General features: G+C 52.6%; 1 protein-coding gene across 5 annotated transcripts in view; it reads left to right on the top strand.

Annotated features, from left to right (window-relative positions):
* Positions 1 to 17,262, top strand: part of WWP2 (WW domain containing E3 ubiquitin protein ligase 2) — a 124,532-nt gene extending 107,270 nt beyond the window's left edge. For 3 of the 5 annotated variants that reach the window (XM_074314653.2, XM_074314654.2, XM_074314655.2), the window contains 14 exons: positions 2,843 to 2,897; positions 6,407 to 6,488; positions 7,058 to 7,186; positions 7,564 to 7,639; positions 7,930 to 8,001; positions 8,217 to 8,305; positions 10,193 to 10,352; positions 11,712 to 11,845; positions 12,157 to 12,297; positions 13,028 to 13,148; positions 13,484 to 13,588; positions 14,490 to 14,590; positions 14,800 to 14,868; positions 15,407 to 17,262. In XM_074314653.2, coding sequence (XP_074170754.2) covers positions 2,843 to 2,897; positions 6,407 to 6,488; positions 7,058 to 7,186; positions 7,564 to 7,639; positions 7,930 to 8,001; positions 8,217 to 8,305; positions 10,193 to 10,352; positions 11,712 to 11,845; positions 12,157 to 12,297; positions 13,028 to 13,148; positions 13,484 to 13,588; positions 14,490 to 14,590; positions 14,800 to 14,868; positions 15,407 to 15,506 — 1,434 coding nt within the window. In that variant the 3' untranslated portion in view covers positions 15,507 to 17,262. Of the gene's footprint in view, positions 1 to 2,842; positions 2,898 to 6,406; positions 6,489 to 7,057; positions 7,187 to 7,563; positions 7,640 to 7,929; positions 8,002 to 8,216; positions 8,306 to 10,192; positions 10,353 to 11,711; positions 11,846 to 12,156; positions 12,298 to 13,027; positions 13,149 to 13,483; positions 13,589 to 14,489; positions 14,591 to 14,795; positions 14,869 to 15,406 lie in introns of all 5 variants that reach the window. The other 2 variants (XM_074314656.2, XM_019757040.3) reach the window with 1 other exon arrangement.
* The last annotated feature ends 706 nt before the right edge of the window (positions 17,263 to 17,968 follow it).

Here is a 17,968-nt window from a genome sequence, read left to right as displayed (position 1 = left end):
ACTATGGTAGAAGAGAAGGGGCAGTTGGTTGGCTCATTAGAGATGTGGGGTTCTGATTTTCTGGACATGATGTGTAGCTTTTATTTTTTCTTTCTCTTTGACTTCTGTTAACTTCCTTTTATTTTTCAAGTTGGACTATGTACATTAGGGAAGAAATATCCAAAATAATCAAGTGCTTTGCTTTAACTGTCAGAGGTAAAATCGCTATGAGTTTCGGCTTCCATTGATGCCATGTCATGTATTGTTCGTGTTTATCAATCTCTGATCTTTCTCCCTTCCCTCTCTGCTTTCTCTTCTTTCCCCTTCTCACAGATTTTGGGGTGTGTGGATCTGATAGGATGAGAATAGGAGGATGGCAAAAAAAATTAAAAAACTAACAAACTAACAAAAGAGAGGCAACGTTGTATAAAGTCTGTGACATTAAAAAAGGCAAACATTAAGAAAAGGGCTGATAAATTTTTTTTTTAATTCTCCCTGTGCTTTGTATACTAGTCAAAGTTCATTTTGATGAATAACAGAAACCCACTTGGTTAAACTTAAGCAGAAAGGAATTTATCAAATGGGAATTGGGTAGTTCATAGAATTAGCACAATGGTAAAGGTACCAACCAAGCTCTGGCAAAAACCAGGGGTAGGCCAGGCAAAGGAATACTTTATGTAGGACATCGCCCCGCCCTGCTGCCCTTAAACACTTGATGTTCCATTGGACTGTGGACTCAACCCCAGCAGGCAGGCATCTCAGGCAGGCATCTCAGGCAGCCCCCCTGGTGTCACACTGTTCCCCACAAGTTCAGAGTGGGAGCATCTGATTGGCTGTTCTGAAGTGTGTGCCTACTACACTCCAGATGCCATGGTATTGGGAAAGGAAATAGTTACGAGCTGATACATATTTTTTGTTTCTAGTTCAATGTAAGTCACAGGCGCCATCCGTAAAGACCGTTTAGTCTATTGATTTGTAGCATTAAGCAAAAGATGACTGTGAGGAGACTAAAGCCCAGTTGGTACCACTTGGGAGCTAATTTCCCTCAGAGCCCCGGAATGTTTTGTGGATTATCCACTCATTCCAAAAAAACAAAAAACGACCTGACGCAGATGCTCCTTTTAAATTCTTAAAATGACCCTTTCCATAGTTCTTCCCTTCTGCAAGGACATTGCTCCAGCTCAGCACTTACCCCACTGCTTTGTATTTGGCTTCGTTATCCGAAATGCTTGCATGTTTCACACGTTAGTTCCTTTCCTTCTGTTGCTGAATGCTTTTATACCTACTGTTCAGTTATGACTCCAAAACAAAGTTGGAGGAACTTGGATTTTATGAGATGCTGCACGCTACCCCCACCAAAATGACTTCTGTGAATTTGGGAGATCTTGTTCAGTAGCCATCATAGAAACCTGAACTGTGGTGGAGATTTTGAGCATGTCCTCCACGTTACGTTGATGGTAACGTGCCCTAAATTGAGGACAGCCCAGCTTCCCGCACCTTCCTGCCGTTTCATTCTGCTGGGTAGGAGGCCCTTTGCTGAAAGGGGGCTCTGTCCCATCAAGGAACCTATGGTTTCAAGACTTAAACGTCTTTGTTGGAACTTGCTTTGGGAGAGTTGTTTGTGCTACCACCTTGGAAAGAAAGTTTCTCTGTGCTTTCAGCTGGGGGTGGAGGGCAGCTGTGAAAGGGGGTTCATTGGCAGTTGAGTTCCACCAATGTTTTCTCAAGCCCTGACTGAGCTCCATTCATCCTCACGCCTGTGTGTGGCTCCGAAGGGGCCGGCCAGGCAGCCCAAAGGCAGCATTGCGAACTTGATCCCCTAATGTAATGATTAAATTTTAGTAAGTGAAATAAAAATGCTTCAGAGAGGGGGGGAGAGAGAGAGAGACAGAGAGAAAGAGAGAGAGAGCAGAGAGAGAGCAGAACAATACTTGTTTTATTTAACTATGAAGAGTTTTTGACAGCACCCCCTTCCCCGCAGGATATGAGAACTCTCGGTCCACTGCCGCCCTGCCCCTGGGACTTTGCAGCAGAATTAGGCTGGGGGTGAGGGGTTCTAATGTAAACAGTGACCCTGAAGTCCTGGAATCAGCTCCCCCTTCTTTCTCCTGTCTCCCCTTCTCTCTCGCCACCTCGCCCCCAGCCCCACCTCCCCAGACAGGCACACACAGAACACTGAGCAACTTCAGGTTCAGGCCGGAGGAGAATAAAGGTGCTTTGTGAAGGAAAGGAAAACATTCCTGGGGGAGGTGAGGGGCCTAGGGCATGAATGTGCCCTCAGTCTGGGCTGAATCTGTACACCGCTGCTGCTCCCTCTCCCAGCGCACCCAGGAGGGAGGTGGAGGGAGGAGGGCCAGCCCCCAGCCAGGAAGCTCTGGGCGTGGGCAGGGCTTGTGGGAATGATTTCATTGGAAAGGCCTGCAATATTTTTTCCCCTCCCGTGTGTGGTTCTTGGAGAAAGTTGGAGGTGGTGGTGATTTCAGTCGCCTTGGCTGCCGGGAGCAGGAGCTGAGCAGAGGCACTGGCCGAGCTCACCGGCTGTCCTGCCCTGGGCCCTCCTGCCATGCATGGGGCCGGCGGGCTGTCTCCACTGCCCTGGCCTGCCTCTGTCTGCACACCTCTTCCTCCCCCTCGCTCCACCCTCTCTAAAACCTATCTGGGGCCTCAGTATGCAGGGTTCTTTTTCAGTTTTTCTTTTTTGAAAAAGACTTTTGAGAGGAGCAGATGCCACCTAAGGCCCCACTGTCTCTTCTACAAAGAGCCCAAATGTGGCAATGAGTTGTTGGCGTTTTTATTTTTATCCATTTATTTTGGGCCAGTGGCTTTTTTAAAACCTGTGTTCTGGTGTGTTTCTTGTGTTTAGTCTTCGAGTGCTTCGACCGACCATGACCCACTGGGCCCCCTCCCTCCTGGCTGGGGTAAGTACCGACTTCTACTTCTGTGCCTTCGGCCTCCATCAGCGGATGCGCCACTACCCTCTGTGCTCCCCTGCATGTCTTCCTCACTCCCACCCTCGGTTTCCCTTTGCGCTTCCCTTCAACACACTCTTGGGTGCTTGGCCAGAGCAATTGCAGGTGGTGGAGACGGAAGGTTGGGAAAGTGTTGCACCCCTGTAGCATTCACCCGCCATAGCTGAAGGAGGGTGACCCTACAAAAGAAGTCCCTGAGTGGCTGTAGGACTGTTGGATTTTGGTCCTGACTTTCAAGGTGTCTATCCAACAATCCATCCTATCACTGACTAAGGCATTTTGATGCTGGCTAAATCCCTCATGCATTTGTTTCAGGTCTGTGGCCATGTGGTTAGAAGGAGCCACCTTACCAAACCTTTCTTTGGAGGACTCCAGCTTTATTTTGACTAATAGAAGCCACCTTTTTACTGGGGACACAGCTGAGCAAGAGGCCAGAGAGAAGCGAGCTGAGCCCCCGGTGGTGACGCTATGAAAGCGCATCATTGCTCGCTAATAACACCACACTGCAGCCCCCTTGGCATTCATTGCCAGCTGCCTCTTACCTATTCTAAGTCCTTGGTGTGATTTGCAATAATGAGTTAGAGGGATGGACATCTATGACTTAAGAGAAATTACAGGCTTTATGGCTATTCTGGGAAGGAGTGGCCATGCAGAAAGGGGTCATTAGGGATGGGGAGATTCAGTGCATTTGGTGACTCTGAGCTGGGTCAGGGTTTCGCTCAATAGACAAGAGTCCTTGGGAGCTAACGTGGGCAGGTTTTGCAGGAATCAGCATCTATCGGGTATCATTTTTTGGTTAGGCCAGCAGAAGACAGTAAATGCTGGTTTGGTGGTGTTCAGCTGGGTGGGGGCGTGCTCCCCAGTGGAGCTGGAGAAGCTGACAGTGATAGGATGAGCGTCTGCCTGGAGAAGTGCAGCTTTGGCGCTCGCTCCTCTTGCTGCAGACACAACAGCTCCCTGGTGTAGTTTACGAGGTTGCACCAACCCCTTGGACCTGCAGGGTATCACTGAGTGAATTCCCACTGCATTCCAGAGCACCGGCAGGACCTCCTAGCCCTCCTAGTGGGATGGATCAATGAGGGGGGCCTCCACACGGTTCTTGATTTTCTGCTAGGGAATCCCTTATGCACGCAGATGCTCCACCTGGCTCCCTGAGCTGATGAAAGGTCATGACTATCTGGGACTGGCAGCGTGTCAAGTGTGAGAGGGTCAAACATAGGATCCCTGGCTAGGGAGGGGAGAACTCATCAGATTAAATAAGAATCTGTCATGCTCTTTGGCAGCTAGTTGACACCGTGACCCAGAGCTGGGGACCTGGAGTTGTTCCTGGCTCTGTAGAGTCAAGTGATTTATTTCTATACCAGTTCTGCTAAATGATGGTCGCCAAGTAAGAGCAGCTATAAGGACTTGTAAACAGCTCCCAGAAGCCAAGTGTGAAATATTTGAGATAGGAATAGCAGCCATGGTCGGAGTTAGTGCTCTTTACGAATGATCAGGAAAGCACCCGAGACCAAAATGGTGTGAAACTGAAAAACAAAACAAAAACAAAAACCATCTGGCTGATGGCCAGGGAAATTTCCTAATCAAATCCTTTGGGCTTTATGTTTGCTTCCCCAGGGCTGTGGCAAGGCCACCTCCCACGGGAGAGCTAAGATTGAACAGAAAGAGCAGCAAAGCCAAACAGGACTTGCCTTTAGCATGAGCCTCTGTCAAGTCTACCGTGTGATCCTGCTCTCAGTCCAGTGCCCCGTCTTGTTCCCCCAGGAGGGACCCAGTGGTCCTCCCTGCGCAGCAGCCCAGGAGTCGGGGCAGCTCATGTTTAGCTCCACATCTCTATAGCTGCCTGACCCTGGGCACGTGACCAAATGCTCCCGAGTCCATTTCTTCCTAGATGAGGTTGGGCTACATGCTCTTAGGACTCTCCCAGCACCCAAACTGTGAAATCCTATGCAGCAAAGCAGTGCCAGTGGACCATGCAGGGAGCAGTGCCAGAGACAAGGGTGCAGGCCTCAGACTGGCTGGACAGATCCCCCAGCCCGGCGGTTAGCGTTGGCTTTGGCCCTTGGCAGAGCAGACGTGGAGGATGTCTAGTTCAAAGCCAAAGCTTCTGGCTGGAAGCGGCCCCTCCCTCCCTCAGGCCCCTCTTGGGAAGCCTGTCTTCTGTGGGACAGTCCCACAGCTGTTCTGAGGTGGCGGTAGCTCTGGAGCAATTCCAGGCACCTCCTTTTCTTTCTTTCCTTTTGTTTGTGTTTTTAAGAAGTCTGTCCAGTAATGGATACCAAGTAAGGCAGACAGAGACCAGGACCCTGGGTTGATACTGGGGCCTTTGGAGCCTGATGCTTGAGGGGAGGGGTCTGGGCTCCCTAGTTCTGCTGCTTTTTCAGCTTTTGGTTTCCCTATAGCTTCTGGAACTGATTATTTTTATTTCTCTAATTTTGCCCTGCCATCGTAAATGAGGGAGGGCCATTAGCACCACTTGTTTTCAGGACAGAAACAGATTTGAAGGCTCAGAAACTTCCTGGGAAAGGTGACCTGTCTTGGGTTCAGAGCCTTGCTCTTAGTTTTGCCTGCCTTCCACCCAGAGCTGATGAAATGACACTTTCAACCTTTTTCAATGTCCGGAATCCCCCGGTAAAGTTGGGTCTGCCCCCTGAAGCTCAGACCCCTTACCTAGAAGACTCCAGAGCCATCATCTGTGCATGGATAAAAGGAAAGAGAGTCAAGATTGCCCAGACGAGAGAGAAAAAATGTATGAGCTCCCCCAAACACTGCCCTGTGTGGGAGCACACACTGAGGTGTAAGAACAAGATGGGGGTTGTAAGTGCCGCAGCCCTGGTGTTTGCACATATGCAACGTAGAGGTTTTGCTGGGATGTGAGAGTTTTAGAACAAAACGTTGCCTTTAAGCAGGGGGAAAAAGATCAAGTAGAGGGTACGTAGCTTTGAGTGCTGATCAGAAACGTGTGAAGGAAAATGCAGCCCTCCAACGGGCGCCTGGCTCACCTGCACCCTGTGGACAGAGCGCTTGCAGGACCAGAGACCAGATGTCGCAGGCTTGGTGGGGGTGTGACCAGGGTTGAGGGGAGGCTGGCCGAACCTCCACTTTGCACACAGCTGGATGCAATTATGCTTCTGGTTTCAGCTGGGCTGCTCCCCCTCCATGTGGCTACACTGCCCCCCTCCCTCCAACAAACCAACCAACCAAAGACAGTGGCTTGATCTTGAGTTGGAAATCTGTCTGTCCCTCCTCCACTCCCCGATAGGGTGAGATTCTCTTTGTCCTTTTTGCCAATGACAGATGTCTGTGAGCCAGGCTTTCGCCGGTTAAACTTCTTCAACAGGTCAGGAACAGGGTCAGATACTCAGACCCAGCTTGTGGGAAAGGGGAGCCAGAGGGGAGAGAGCATGGCTCAAGATGTCTCCATCTGATTGTCGTCTTTTCTTTCTTCTCCCTGGCAGAGAAGAGACAGGACAATGGACGGGTGTATTACGTGAACCATAACACACGCACTACCCAGTGGGAGGACCCTAGAACCCAGGGGTAAGGACTCGGGCTGGGAGGGGGCTGGGCCCTGTGTAGCTCCAGCATTGGCTGAGGGGTCATGGATTGCATTTGTCCTCTATGGTCAATGTGCCTGGAGATCCTCATGATATAGTGTCGGCCTAAGGAGAGCTTAAAATTGGCTCTTAAATTGGCTTTCCTGGTGGATGGACAGTGCTTGATGCATCTCAGTGCCGATTTGCAGGCTGCTGATAACATGATTTCACAAGGGTGGAGGGAACCCCCAAATGCCTTAGATTACTCCCAACCCCCCAGAAACTAGTCTGGGACTGGGGCAGTTGTGCCTAGGATTGTTGGTGGCCACTCAGGCCACAGCCATCTACCTAGGGCTGGTTCTTTGGCCTTGGGACAGTAAATGACCTCTCTCTGCTGTAGAACTGTCCTCATGACTTGGCGGTGCCAGGTGCATATCCCCAAGGCCCACACTCAAAGGCTTTGCAGAACCTGGGTGAAAGCAGAGAGAAAAGAGCACTTGGGGACCCCAGCCTCCTAATCATTGAGGTGTAGAAGGTGAGGCCAGCCTTCGACCCCTCGCTTCCTGTTTTCAGGATGATCCAGGAGCCAGCTCTACCCCCAGGGTGGGAGATGAAGTACACCAGCGAGGGGGTACGCTACTTTGTGGACCACAACACCCGCACCACCACCTTTAAGGATCCGCGCCCCGGCTTTGAGTCTGGGTAAGGACTTTCCAAAGACCACAGCGTTATCTCTTAGCACAGGCCCTGTTTATCCGCGTCCAGGCTGCTCTTACTGCCCTCTAGTGGCCAATTTCCATGTCACTTTAGCAGGGATGGGGAGGGAGGGGGCACGCTATTTATTCAGAATAACACCAGTGGTGTCTCTCTATCTCTCTAAAAGCAAGAGTCTGGCTTTATTTTCAGTTTTTGGTTTTTACTCCTATGTCTGTGGAAGATCGTAATGGCTGCCACTTCCTTTGCCTTGTGCCATACTGTACTCGTCTTTAACATAGCACCCGATCTCATTAGGACCAGCAAGATATGTTGCTGATTTTTGAGAAATCACACAGATTCTAGAACATCTTTGCTTTCCCCAGGACGAAGCAAGGTTCCCCTGGTGCCTACGACCGAAGTTTTCGGTGGAAGTATCAGCAGTTCCGTTTCCTCTGCCATGTGAGTGCTGGTACTGGGCCTGCCCCTGGAGTTTGGGGTCATGGAGTTTTCTCAGCATGATTTCCCAGCCCAGCAGCTGGTATTGGAATCTGGTTCGGTGGGGGCCGGTCGCTTGTCTAACCTTGAGCAGTTGTCTGACATTGTCTCCAGGAAGCCTGCTTCCATTTCTAGGGACCAGGCTCTCCCCCACTGGCCCAGAAAGATGGGGAATCCTGTTCATACAGACAGGAGACCAGACTGAATAGTTAACCCCTGAGGGCTGATTCAAGATTTCTTTCTTTTTCTTTCAGTCAAATGCACTCCCCAGTCACGTGAAGATCAGCGTTTCCAGGCAGACGCTTTTTGAGGATTCTTTCCAGCAGGTTAGAGAATAAACACGGTGTCTAAGACCAGAGGCAGGCAGAGGCCTCCTCCCACCACCCTGTCTGCTATTACATGGCCTGTTAAACATACACGGTAGTTTCCAAGGCCTGGGCCTTGGTGAGTGGTGTCTGCTGAAAAGCAGGCCTTGGAGTCCTACCCGCCGCCTGCCATGAAGAGGGAATGGCAGGCTGGCCATGATGCTCTGTCTCCCCAGATCATGAACATGAAACCCTATGACCTGCGCCGCCGGCTCTATATCATCATGCGCGGTGAGGAGGGCCTGGACTACGGAGGCATTGCCAGGTGAGCTCGGCGCCCCTGGAAGGCTGCATTGCACCCCACTTCCCCAGGCTACTGGACCCGTGGCCAGAAAGCTGGCTCCTCCTTGCTCAGGTTAATTGCCAATGCTTATCTTCAGGAGTGCACACAGATGTGGCCAGTCCGATGGTGCTGGAGCTGGGTCCTGGGGTCCCCTGCTGGCCAGGCACTCACCCTTTCCATACTGGGTCATGGGGAGGCTGTGTGCTCCTGGGGGAGGGGCTCAGGACAATGGCTGTTTTACCAGCCAATATGTCTTGATTTCTATACTTTAACAACCAGTCCGGCTGCACTCGTTGGCAGTGGCTAAATATGGGTTCCATGTGGCTGTCCATTAAAATCAACCCTGGGCTTCTCCTACGCTAAGGCAGCCGGGGCAGGTTAAATTGGGCGTCCCGTTGTGTACCCGACATGTATAAGCTGTGTCACAATCCAAAGGGCCTTGATCAGTACTCAGCTGCATGTCATGTGCACAAGGTCAAAACATTAAAATGGCTGATGTAACCCTAAAAAGAGCCCGAAGTACTGTCCCACCCTCACTGTAGTCCCCCTGCAAAAGATAACCGAGTCTATGGCATGATATGGCCTTGGACAGTGGGGCTGACGGGCCCCAGCAGAGAAGCAGGGGCGCAGCCTGTGTGACCACTCAGTTCACTCACCTCTCATGGAGTGGGGATGTCTGCTCGCTTGGTGTTGGGTTAACTTGCTTCTGGTCCGCTGTTCGTTGGTGGCATTGCCCTCTGTGTTGGCCCTGGTGGATCAATTGCTCTTTTTCCTGTGGTGACCGTGGTGACCTCTTCTCCAGACTCTGCTTGGTGGGCTTCTGGTGTGGCTCCCGCCCTGTGTGTGTCTGTCTCTCTGTGTCCTGCCAGTGGTTTTACCCTATGGTAGGTTACGTCATGCTGTTCTACCACAGGGTAGAACCACGGACAGGATACCGGGGCACCCTCTGCATCGAAGGACTCCGCATCTGCCTGGCCACAAACAGTCCAGCAGCCAGGGACTGGCCCCGTGGGGATGTCCCCTGCTGGTTTAAGCTCAAGCCCCAAAGGACTCTGAATTCTGGCTTGAGGCTTCTACCTAGGGTACAAAGAGATGCTAAGGCATGGAAGTTGGTTCAGATGAGTGCACGGAAGTATGAGAAAAGGTCTGGTGAAGGGGTCTGGGCTGAAGGGAGGGCAAAGTGCAAAGGAAGTGAGGTACCTGAAATGTAGCTGGTGGGAGTGAGGTTTATCATGTACAGAGAGCAGAGATTACAGAGTTCGTGCATCAGGAGTTAGGAATGTATTCCTATGTATTCATATTACACTGCTTACTCAGGTAGGGTGGAAGCAGGGCGGCTACTATCCATACAGCACCTTGGCAAGATTTAGAAAAAGATGCCCTTTCTCAAGACAACTTTCCATGTTGGAAAATGGTGATATTCTGGTTTTATCAGAAAGAGCTTGACTGCTCTTCACAGGAAAATAGTTATAATAAATGTGCAAATCTATGATATTTTACCCTAGTGCCCTTGTGCAGTGCACAGCCCACACAACTGTGCGTGGTGGCCCCAGGGTGCAAGGAGCCCCCTTTGCCATTAGACGATCTGGATATCGGATGTAAAGTCCTGGAATGCACCACCTGGGAGCCGACACGCACACAGGTTTTCCTGAGCCTCATCCTCAAGTGCAGTTGTTGTCCTGGTTTGCCCTAGGTCTGACCACACCCCGTTCACTGACCAGCTCTTAATACAGATTAGCCCAGGTGCTGGTCCTCCAGTACACCTGTCCCCAGATGAGCTGAAAACGGATGGCAGGGGAGAGTCGGCCTGTAGTGTGGGTGTGCAGGGAAGGATCCATTCGTTCTGTTTTTCTCTCTCTTCTCTCACAGAGAGTGGTTTTTCCTCCTGTCCCACGAGGTGCTCAACCCCATGTATTGTTTATTTGAATACGCTGGGAAGAACAACTACTGCCTGCAGATCAACCCTGCCTCCTCCATCAACCCTGACCACCTCACCTATTTCCGCTTTATCGGCAGATTCATTGCCATGGTATGTTATTGCCATGAGACCTCCAGGGAGGGTGGCAGCCAAGGAGGCCAGACCCTACACACGACCAGCAGCCCACCCCCCTCCTCACAGAGCTCCTAAGTAAAAAAGCAAAAAGCTAGAGAGAGTTCTGGGCATAGCTCAGCGTTCTCTCAGTGCCCGCTGCTTGCCCACTGGCAGGGTTTCCATGTGTTGCTTTGTGTAGGACTCGTCAAGTGAAAGCCCAGTGTCCCGGGTCATAGACTTCACTTTGCTTTGAACGCATACCCTGCTGAGGGTGTTGGGATGAGGCTGGGTGCTGCCTTAACTGTCCACCTGCTGCCCGTCTCAAGGGGCGTGCCGCAATCTGTCACAAGCCCAGGGTGGGAGCGTTGGGAGTGTTCTGAGACATGGGACCTTCCGAACGGGGATTTGGAACCTGCACTTGCTTAGAACAGAACCCTAGCAGACCTGTTGGTGCGAGACATGGGAAGCACCTGTCAGGAGCTGGGCAAAGTGTGTGTGTGTGTGGGGGTGGGGGTGGGTCACATGCTGTGTCTGTATTTAACTAGAAATAGGAACACAGTGTGAATAGGGAAGGGGGTCATGTCACGTGCGTGCTGCTGAGTGTCTTGTGAGTGTGGAGAGCCAGCACTGAGGAGGGGGCCTGGGGGAGCCAGTCCCGCTGCCACATTTGGTAGTTTGAGATGTTGCACTGCTAACTTTCCTTTGCTTCTTCCTGACTTCCCGAGTGCTCTGGCCTGTTCCCCTCGCAGGAGGACCCGAGGGCCCATGACTAACTATGTCCCTTCCCTTGGTCTGGAAGTACTTGGCCAAGGTGCTGGGCTCAGGAAGTGGGCAATTCTTCCCAGGTCTAAAGACCCGCCTGGCCCGGCAGCCAAAGGCCAGGCCTGTAAAACCCTAGACTATTACTCACCACTGGCCCGCCAGCTTTCGCCGTCAGCGGCGTCTGCATTATTTTTGGCTGCCTCTGCTGCAAGCTCTGAGTGTCAGTGAGTCAGGGCTGCCACCTGGAGCTGTGCTGAGAGTCTTGTCTGTGAGTGCGGGGCACATCTTTGCTAGAGCAGGCAGGTGTGCTGGGCAGGCTGTGGGCCCGAGGTGGGTTTCTGAACAGGCAGCGCTGCTTAGTCACTGCGGTCTGCAAGTTGGATAAGTCTGTCCCAAGGTCCCAGTTGGACAAAGAATATTGTGTGTTTCCTAGACCCTCCCTTCTGGCCCTGGGTAGCTGGATGTCTAGGTGCTCTCTGGGACAGAGGGCAGGTAGCAGTCACAGGTTTTGACACAGAACCTCCTAGAGCCTGCCTCGGGCAGAGTCCTGGGAAAACCAAACCTGTTGGTTGTGTCCCTTCCTTCCGCACACAGGCTCTGTACCACGGGAAGTTCATTGACACAGGCTTCACCCTCCCTTTCTACAAGCGGATGCTCAACAAGAGACCAACCCTGAAAGACCTGGAATCCATCGACCCCGAATTCTACAACTCCATCGTCTGGATCAAGTGAGTCCCCTCCCTTGTCCCATGTTGGGAGGAGAGGGGTCTCTGGGTGGGGAGCAGGTAGCGATGGCCTTTATTTCCTCTGGCATTGGGGCCCCTGAGTGCTTACCCAGGCCATGTAAGTGCTTGTGGATCCCCGTAGGGCAGCTCTGGAATTCTCTCGTTGCATCTGGGAGAGGGGCTGGTTGTTGTTCCATTTCCTAGGCCACCTGAGTCCCCGGGTCTTGTGGGCACTAACAGTGAGTGATGAAGCAGGATCAAGGGAAGACCCTTGTAAGACAGACATCTTCCCTCTTGTGCTCTCATGTCTTCAGAGAGAACAACCTAGAAGAGTGTGGCCTAGAGCTGTACTTCATCCAGGACATGGAGATTTTGGGCAAGGTGACAACCCATGAGCTGAAGGAAGGTGGTGAGAGCATCCGAGTGACAGAGGAGAACAAGGAAGAGTACATCATGTGAGTCCTGAGTGCTGGAGAGAGGGAGGCTGGGGTGGAGGGGAGCGGAGACACAGCTGGCCGCAGAGAAAGGGTTTCCAGCTCTTGCCTCTGGGTGCCATCTTCAGCCAGGCCCCACACGTGGCCCACAGGTCACCAGGGATGGTAAGAACCTCCCATTTTGCATGGGCCTGAGATGGCTGCCCATGGCTGGTCACGCGCTGCCCAGAGCTGGGGTTGCCAGAGCCCAAGGGCCTGTGTCACAGCTCCTGTTTGCTCTTTATTCCCATGTGGTAGACTTCCAGACTGCAGGGCTGCATTTCTTTGAAGAGGAACAAAACTTAGAGGTTTTCCTCTTCTTTGTCTAACTGAAAGGATTTCTGTGTCCTACGTGCTTAAATCTACTCTCATGTATGTTTGTGCGCACATTCACCCATGCGTGTTCTTCAGGCCTCTTGGTTTTGCCTTTTAACTCCACACATCTGAGGCTCAGTGGGCAATAGTGGGCGGGGGAAGACGAGGCGGAAGCAAAGACTCACGTATTTCCATGCATTTCCATCTCAGGGTTGCCATGAGGCTTAAGAGGCTTTGCTCTGGGGCCAGCAAGAGCCTGGGTCTCGCTGCACTGGAAGTCGAGTCTGAGTTGATTCCTTGTAGTCCTGTGACCACAGCCTCGTGGCAGACTCTGAGCTACACCTGGGCTGACTTGGGGTGGTCTCGGGCTCCACCAATGGCCGGGCTTTGGTTTTAGGCTATTGACCGACTGGCGTTTCACCCGGGGTGTGGAAGAGCAGACCAAAGCCTTCCTGGACGGCTTCAACGAGGTGGCACCCCTAGAGTGGTTGCGCTACTTTGATGAGAAAGAGCTGGAGGTGAGAGCTAAGGTTGTTGGGACTGGAACCCTTGCCTCTGGGGAGATCCTGCCCTTTGATAGCCTCACTGTGTCCCCACAGAAACTCCCAGGAAAATCCCCTACTCCCAGGTGTGCGGCAGCAGGCAAATAACTTTGAATGGGGTCCTCAAACCTTCCCTGGGCCCCTGTTTGAGGGGGGTCCATGTTTAAGATTTGTGTTATCCGTATGATCAGAACTGCCAGCAGAAGGAGTTGACAGTGTTTGGGGTGGTTTCGTTTGGTGAGCGGGTGAGGCTCAGTGTCCCAGTGGGGAGGGGGCTGGCGCTGCGGAGCTGACCCCCTTCTCCTTTGCAGCTGATGCTGTGTGGCATGCAGGAGATAGACATGAACGACTGGCAGAAGAACACCATCTACCGGCACTACACCAAGAACAGCAAGCAGATCCAGTGGTTCTGGCAGGTGAGTCAGGGCAAAGTCCTGGCAGGGACGTTACAGCAGTCCACCAGAAACGAGAGATTAGACCTCGCGTTCATGGACCCTTGTTGTGGTAGGAATCCCTCATCTTTGATACTCTCCTCACCTCCCCCAACTTGCAAAAGGAGATAAGAAACCCCACGTTGGGACAAACGGAGCGGTTGCAGCTGGGTCATGGCCAGTGCATTTGAGGGAGTGTCGTCGGTCAGCTGAGGTCGGCTCTAAATGCTGATTTTCGGCAGGGAGCTCACAGGAAGAGAAGGAAGGAGTGCTCCCGTGGATCGTGCAGTTTCTTTCTGGCTGGTGGGATGGGAAAGCATGTGCTTAGCTCCAGAGAAACAGAATGAGCCCATCGTCCTGGATATAATGAATTGATTCCTTTATATGTGTGGGTCTAGTTGTTGTCATTGTGAAGTATAGCAAACACACAATTAAAGAACATATAAAAATTATTTCTGTTGAGGTGAAGTTCACCTACCATGAAATGCACCATGTTAAGGTACACAGTTCAGTGGCTTTCACAATATTGTGCAACCATCACAACTGTTGAATTCCAGAAGAGCTCATCTGCCCAAAAAGAAACCTGTACCCATGAGTCAGTCCTTAGTATATTACTAAAAGTAGAACTTGGATGAGAAGAGAATACCTGGCCCGAGGTGTCCCTCAGACAAAGAGATGTCCCTTGACTGATGGGAGTGTTCTACAAACATAACCTCTTAGAGGGAGCAGCTTTGAGGTTTCCCAGTTGGTGGCCGTCACCCCGACCCATCCCGGGCTTTGTGTTCTCAGCCCTAAAGGGGCCCCAGCTGACTGGGGAGTTACAGGTTAGGGTGAAGTGCTGGGCCAGGGGGTTCACCTGACTCTGCCTTGACTTTCGGAGTTGCAGGTGGTGAAGGAGATGGACAATGAGAAAAGTATCCGGCTGCTGCAGTTTGTTACAGGGACCTGCCGCCTGCCTGTCGGGGGATTTGCCGAACTCATTGGTAGGTTTTCCCTTGCCCTGTTGGTGCCCTTGGGTAGGGGTGAGGACAGCTCCAGGGGAAGGATGTCTTCCTGGAAGCAAGTCAGTGGGAGGGGGAAGAGCTGTGGCCTGTGCCTCCTGGGGCTGAGCCATCTGTGGCAGGAGCCGGGGGATTTTGATGTAGTAAGGGACGGTTCTGTTATGTATGGTGTGTTTTTCTTCGAATAACAGGTAGCAATGGACCACAGAAGTTTTGCATCGACAAGGTTGGCAAGGAAACCTGGCTACCCAGAAGTCATACCTGGTGAGCCTATTGATATTAGTGGGATGTGCCTGGAACTTCTCAGACCAGATGAGCCCCTAGGGGCAGCCCCATGGGCAGGGTGGCTTCAGGGCCTTGACTCCGGCAACTTTTATATGGCTCTAGGGTGTTGGGTTGGAGAGGAGGGGCTGTGGTGTGCCAAGGCCTTTGTGTGGGACTCTGATCTGTTGGGAGTTGTGGCAGCATGTAGGCACTCTGGCGGCCATACCAGGTATTAAATATTGAAACGCTTGTATCCCAGCATGCAAAGAGCTGCTGCCCCAAAGGCCCTCCTACCCAGTCCTCGTTTTCCCTGCTGCCTCTTCGCTCCCCTCACCCCTCTGTGGTCCAGGAACCTGAAGCATTAAGGCCTGGCAGAGCAGGGTCCTTGAGGACCATGTGTTGGCATCTTGCCAGCTGGTTGGCATTGTGATTGAGCCACAGTCGTGTGAACTCTTTTGATCCCCTTGGCCAGGCTGGGGCCGAGCTGTTGGAGCCCTGACCTTTCCACGCTGACCGTACTGCTCCCCTCTCCCAACAGTTTCAACCGTCTGGATCTCCCACCGTACAAGAGCTACGAACAACTGAAAGAGAAGCTGCTGTATGCCATTGAGGAGACCGAGGGCTTTGGACAGGAGTAACTGAGGCTGCTCCCTCCCACGCCCCCCCTAGCGCACATGTAGCCATGCGTGCTCCCTGCCTGAGAGGCCCCCCACGGATGGTGGCCCTGTGTCGGGCCACACTGTCATCAGGCTGGTGGCAGCAGAGCCTGACCTCGAGGCCCTGCCCGTCTCTCCCTCCTACCACTGGTGGCAGTCTGGAATAAAGCCCCCGAGTCACCTTGGTCTCATCACCCATTGCGGTCTGGAGGGCTGCCCCTCTGCAAAGCTTGCCCTCCTTCTCCCCTAAGACTAACCCTAGGTGTGTGTGAGTGTGCAAAGGAGGGTGCCCGGCTGAAGGGCTGCAGTGGAAGCCCTACGCCTCCAAGGGTAGTTAGGCGAGAAGGAGACCGGCCCCTCGGGATAGCTGTCTGGGCTGAGAAGGCCCAGGGTCTTTGCCAGTAAAAGAGGTTCGGTTTTAAATAGAAGCTTTCCAGTGATCTGTATAAAATGAAGTTCTGAGAGCGGAGCCCTTCCCACACCCAGAGCTCTGGATCAAGGCCGTTTGCTTCGTTCCCTAGAAGGCTGCCGCCATGGCGCCTGAGTGGCACGGCTTCTCTCCACTCCGGCTGGCCAGTTCGTTCTTCCCACCCACTGAAGGGTTGTGCCAGCTGCTTGGATGTCAGCGGGATGGAAACAGCAACCTCAGACTTTCTTTTCTCTTTTACATAAACTTGAAGCGTTTTGTGTGTAGGGTTGCTTCGTGTTTTGTTCTTGGTGTGCTGCTGGCACTTTCTGTGAAGGAGCTGGTGCACCAGGGGTTGCTGGGACCTGCAGGGACCCAGCCTGTTGGTCCAAGAATTTCCCAAACAGCTGCTCTTCTTAGGAACCTGCTTAGCAGTTCTGTGAGTTCAGGGGCCTAACCCAGCAGCTCAGCGTCCCAGCGGCCTCATCCCCGAGCCTTGACAGGGAGGGAAGGGGATGGTGCCCCGATGCACCCCAACCTTGCTGCCTTTGGTAGAGAAGATTGCCCTTTGCTACATATCCTCGCCCAGGCTCCAGACCTCCAGGGGAGCCATTAGGCCCCTGCTGAGAATGCAGTATGTCCCAGCCACCCTAGAGAATGTTCATTCTGCCTAGAAGTGCGGCTTTGCCTACACACAGGAAGCCATGCTCTTGGAAGCCGGCAGAAAAGGCCCCGAGCTGCTGCAGGCAGTCTGATTGGATTTCTGGAGCCCCTGCCAGGCTCCACCATGGGCATCCTGCCGAACACGCTCCTCTGGGATGCTGGAGTGGTGAAGTGGTGATTGTCATGAACTCCCCGGGCCAGGCCACCAGGGTTCTCGCCGAGCACCAGCTGCAGACTAGCTCCAGCTTCCTGGGACCCCAGGTCACGGGCCTGCTGAGGATAGTCTATCCTTCCGAGGTCCTCATCCTTCCCTCTAGCCCGTGGAGGGACAGCCCATGTTCTCGGGGCTGGTGTGCTGATTTCAGTGGCTTAGCTCGTTGCAACTTAACCTTTTCTCCTCTGGAGTCGTTTGCTGTGCTTCTCTGCAGCGTCTCACCATGTCAGGGGTCGGGGTGCAAGCTGCCGTGCGGGTTCAGAAGCCTCGGGCTCACGTGTGTTCAGTGTGTTCATGTGCGCGTGTGTGTACATACGTGTATATAACGGAGGTGTCTGTATGGAGTGTCCTTTGGTAGCTCTGCGTTGGTCACCAGGTTGTTTTGTAATGCCCAGCCCCTTGCCTCAGTATTGCCAGTTTCTTGTGCAATAAACAATCAGCAGCTGTGGGTCGCATTGGTGTGTTGTCTTCAGAATCACTGTCCGGACAAGAGGGCTCTGTGCCCCACAGAACCTCCAGGCCTGGGAGTGGGGGGAGGGTAGGGAGGTGGGGGTGGTGGGGTGGTGGTAGTTCCATGACCTTACTGGTTTTGGGAAATGTGTGCATCGTTAACCAAGACAGCCGCACTTCTGGTGGGCGGCTGAGTCCTGGTCCATGGATCGCTGGCTTCAGCCCTTGGTCAGTTGCCTCACTGCACCCTTTTTCGGTGCCTTCAGCCTCCTCGCGACAGGCCTGGGTTTCTTTGCGCAGTTGCTGTGGGGCCAGAACACCCAACAGGTACAGTTGCAGGTTAGACAGACTTTGGAAAACAGCGCCTAGAGACAGTGTCCTGGGCAGTCATTCATTCAGGAAACATTTCTTGGTGATTCTTAAGTTCCATGATGAAAAAGGGACTGAAATTGAGTTCCTGGTCATACAAGGGCTCGCCACCTACTCTTTTGAGTCCTTAAGAATTCTGATGGGACAGATGACCACGCTGATGGGTCTTGATGCATTTGACATGGAAATGACTCGGTCGTGGATCGAGCCTCCCCTGATTGTGCTTCTCAAGGGAAGCAGAGATGCTCAGAATGTCTCCCCCTGGAGTTCATCAGCTGAATTCACCACCCCGCTCCCAGCTTCAAATCCTTTTTTCACTTGATAGGGCAATGCTGTGCTTTG

This window comes from Rhinolophus sinicus, chromosome 8, assembly GCF_057876585.1.
Source record: "Rhinolophus sinicus isolate RSI-liver-muscle chromosome 8, RSI-T2T, whole genome shotgun sequence".
Classification (NCBI taxonomy): Eukaryota; Metazoa; Chordata; class Mammalia; order Chiroptera; family Rhinolophidae; genus Rhinolophus; species Rhinolophus sinicus.
The sequence above is the reverse complement of the archived record's forward strand: the minus strand, read 5'-3'. Positions and strand labels throughout refer to the sequence as shown.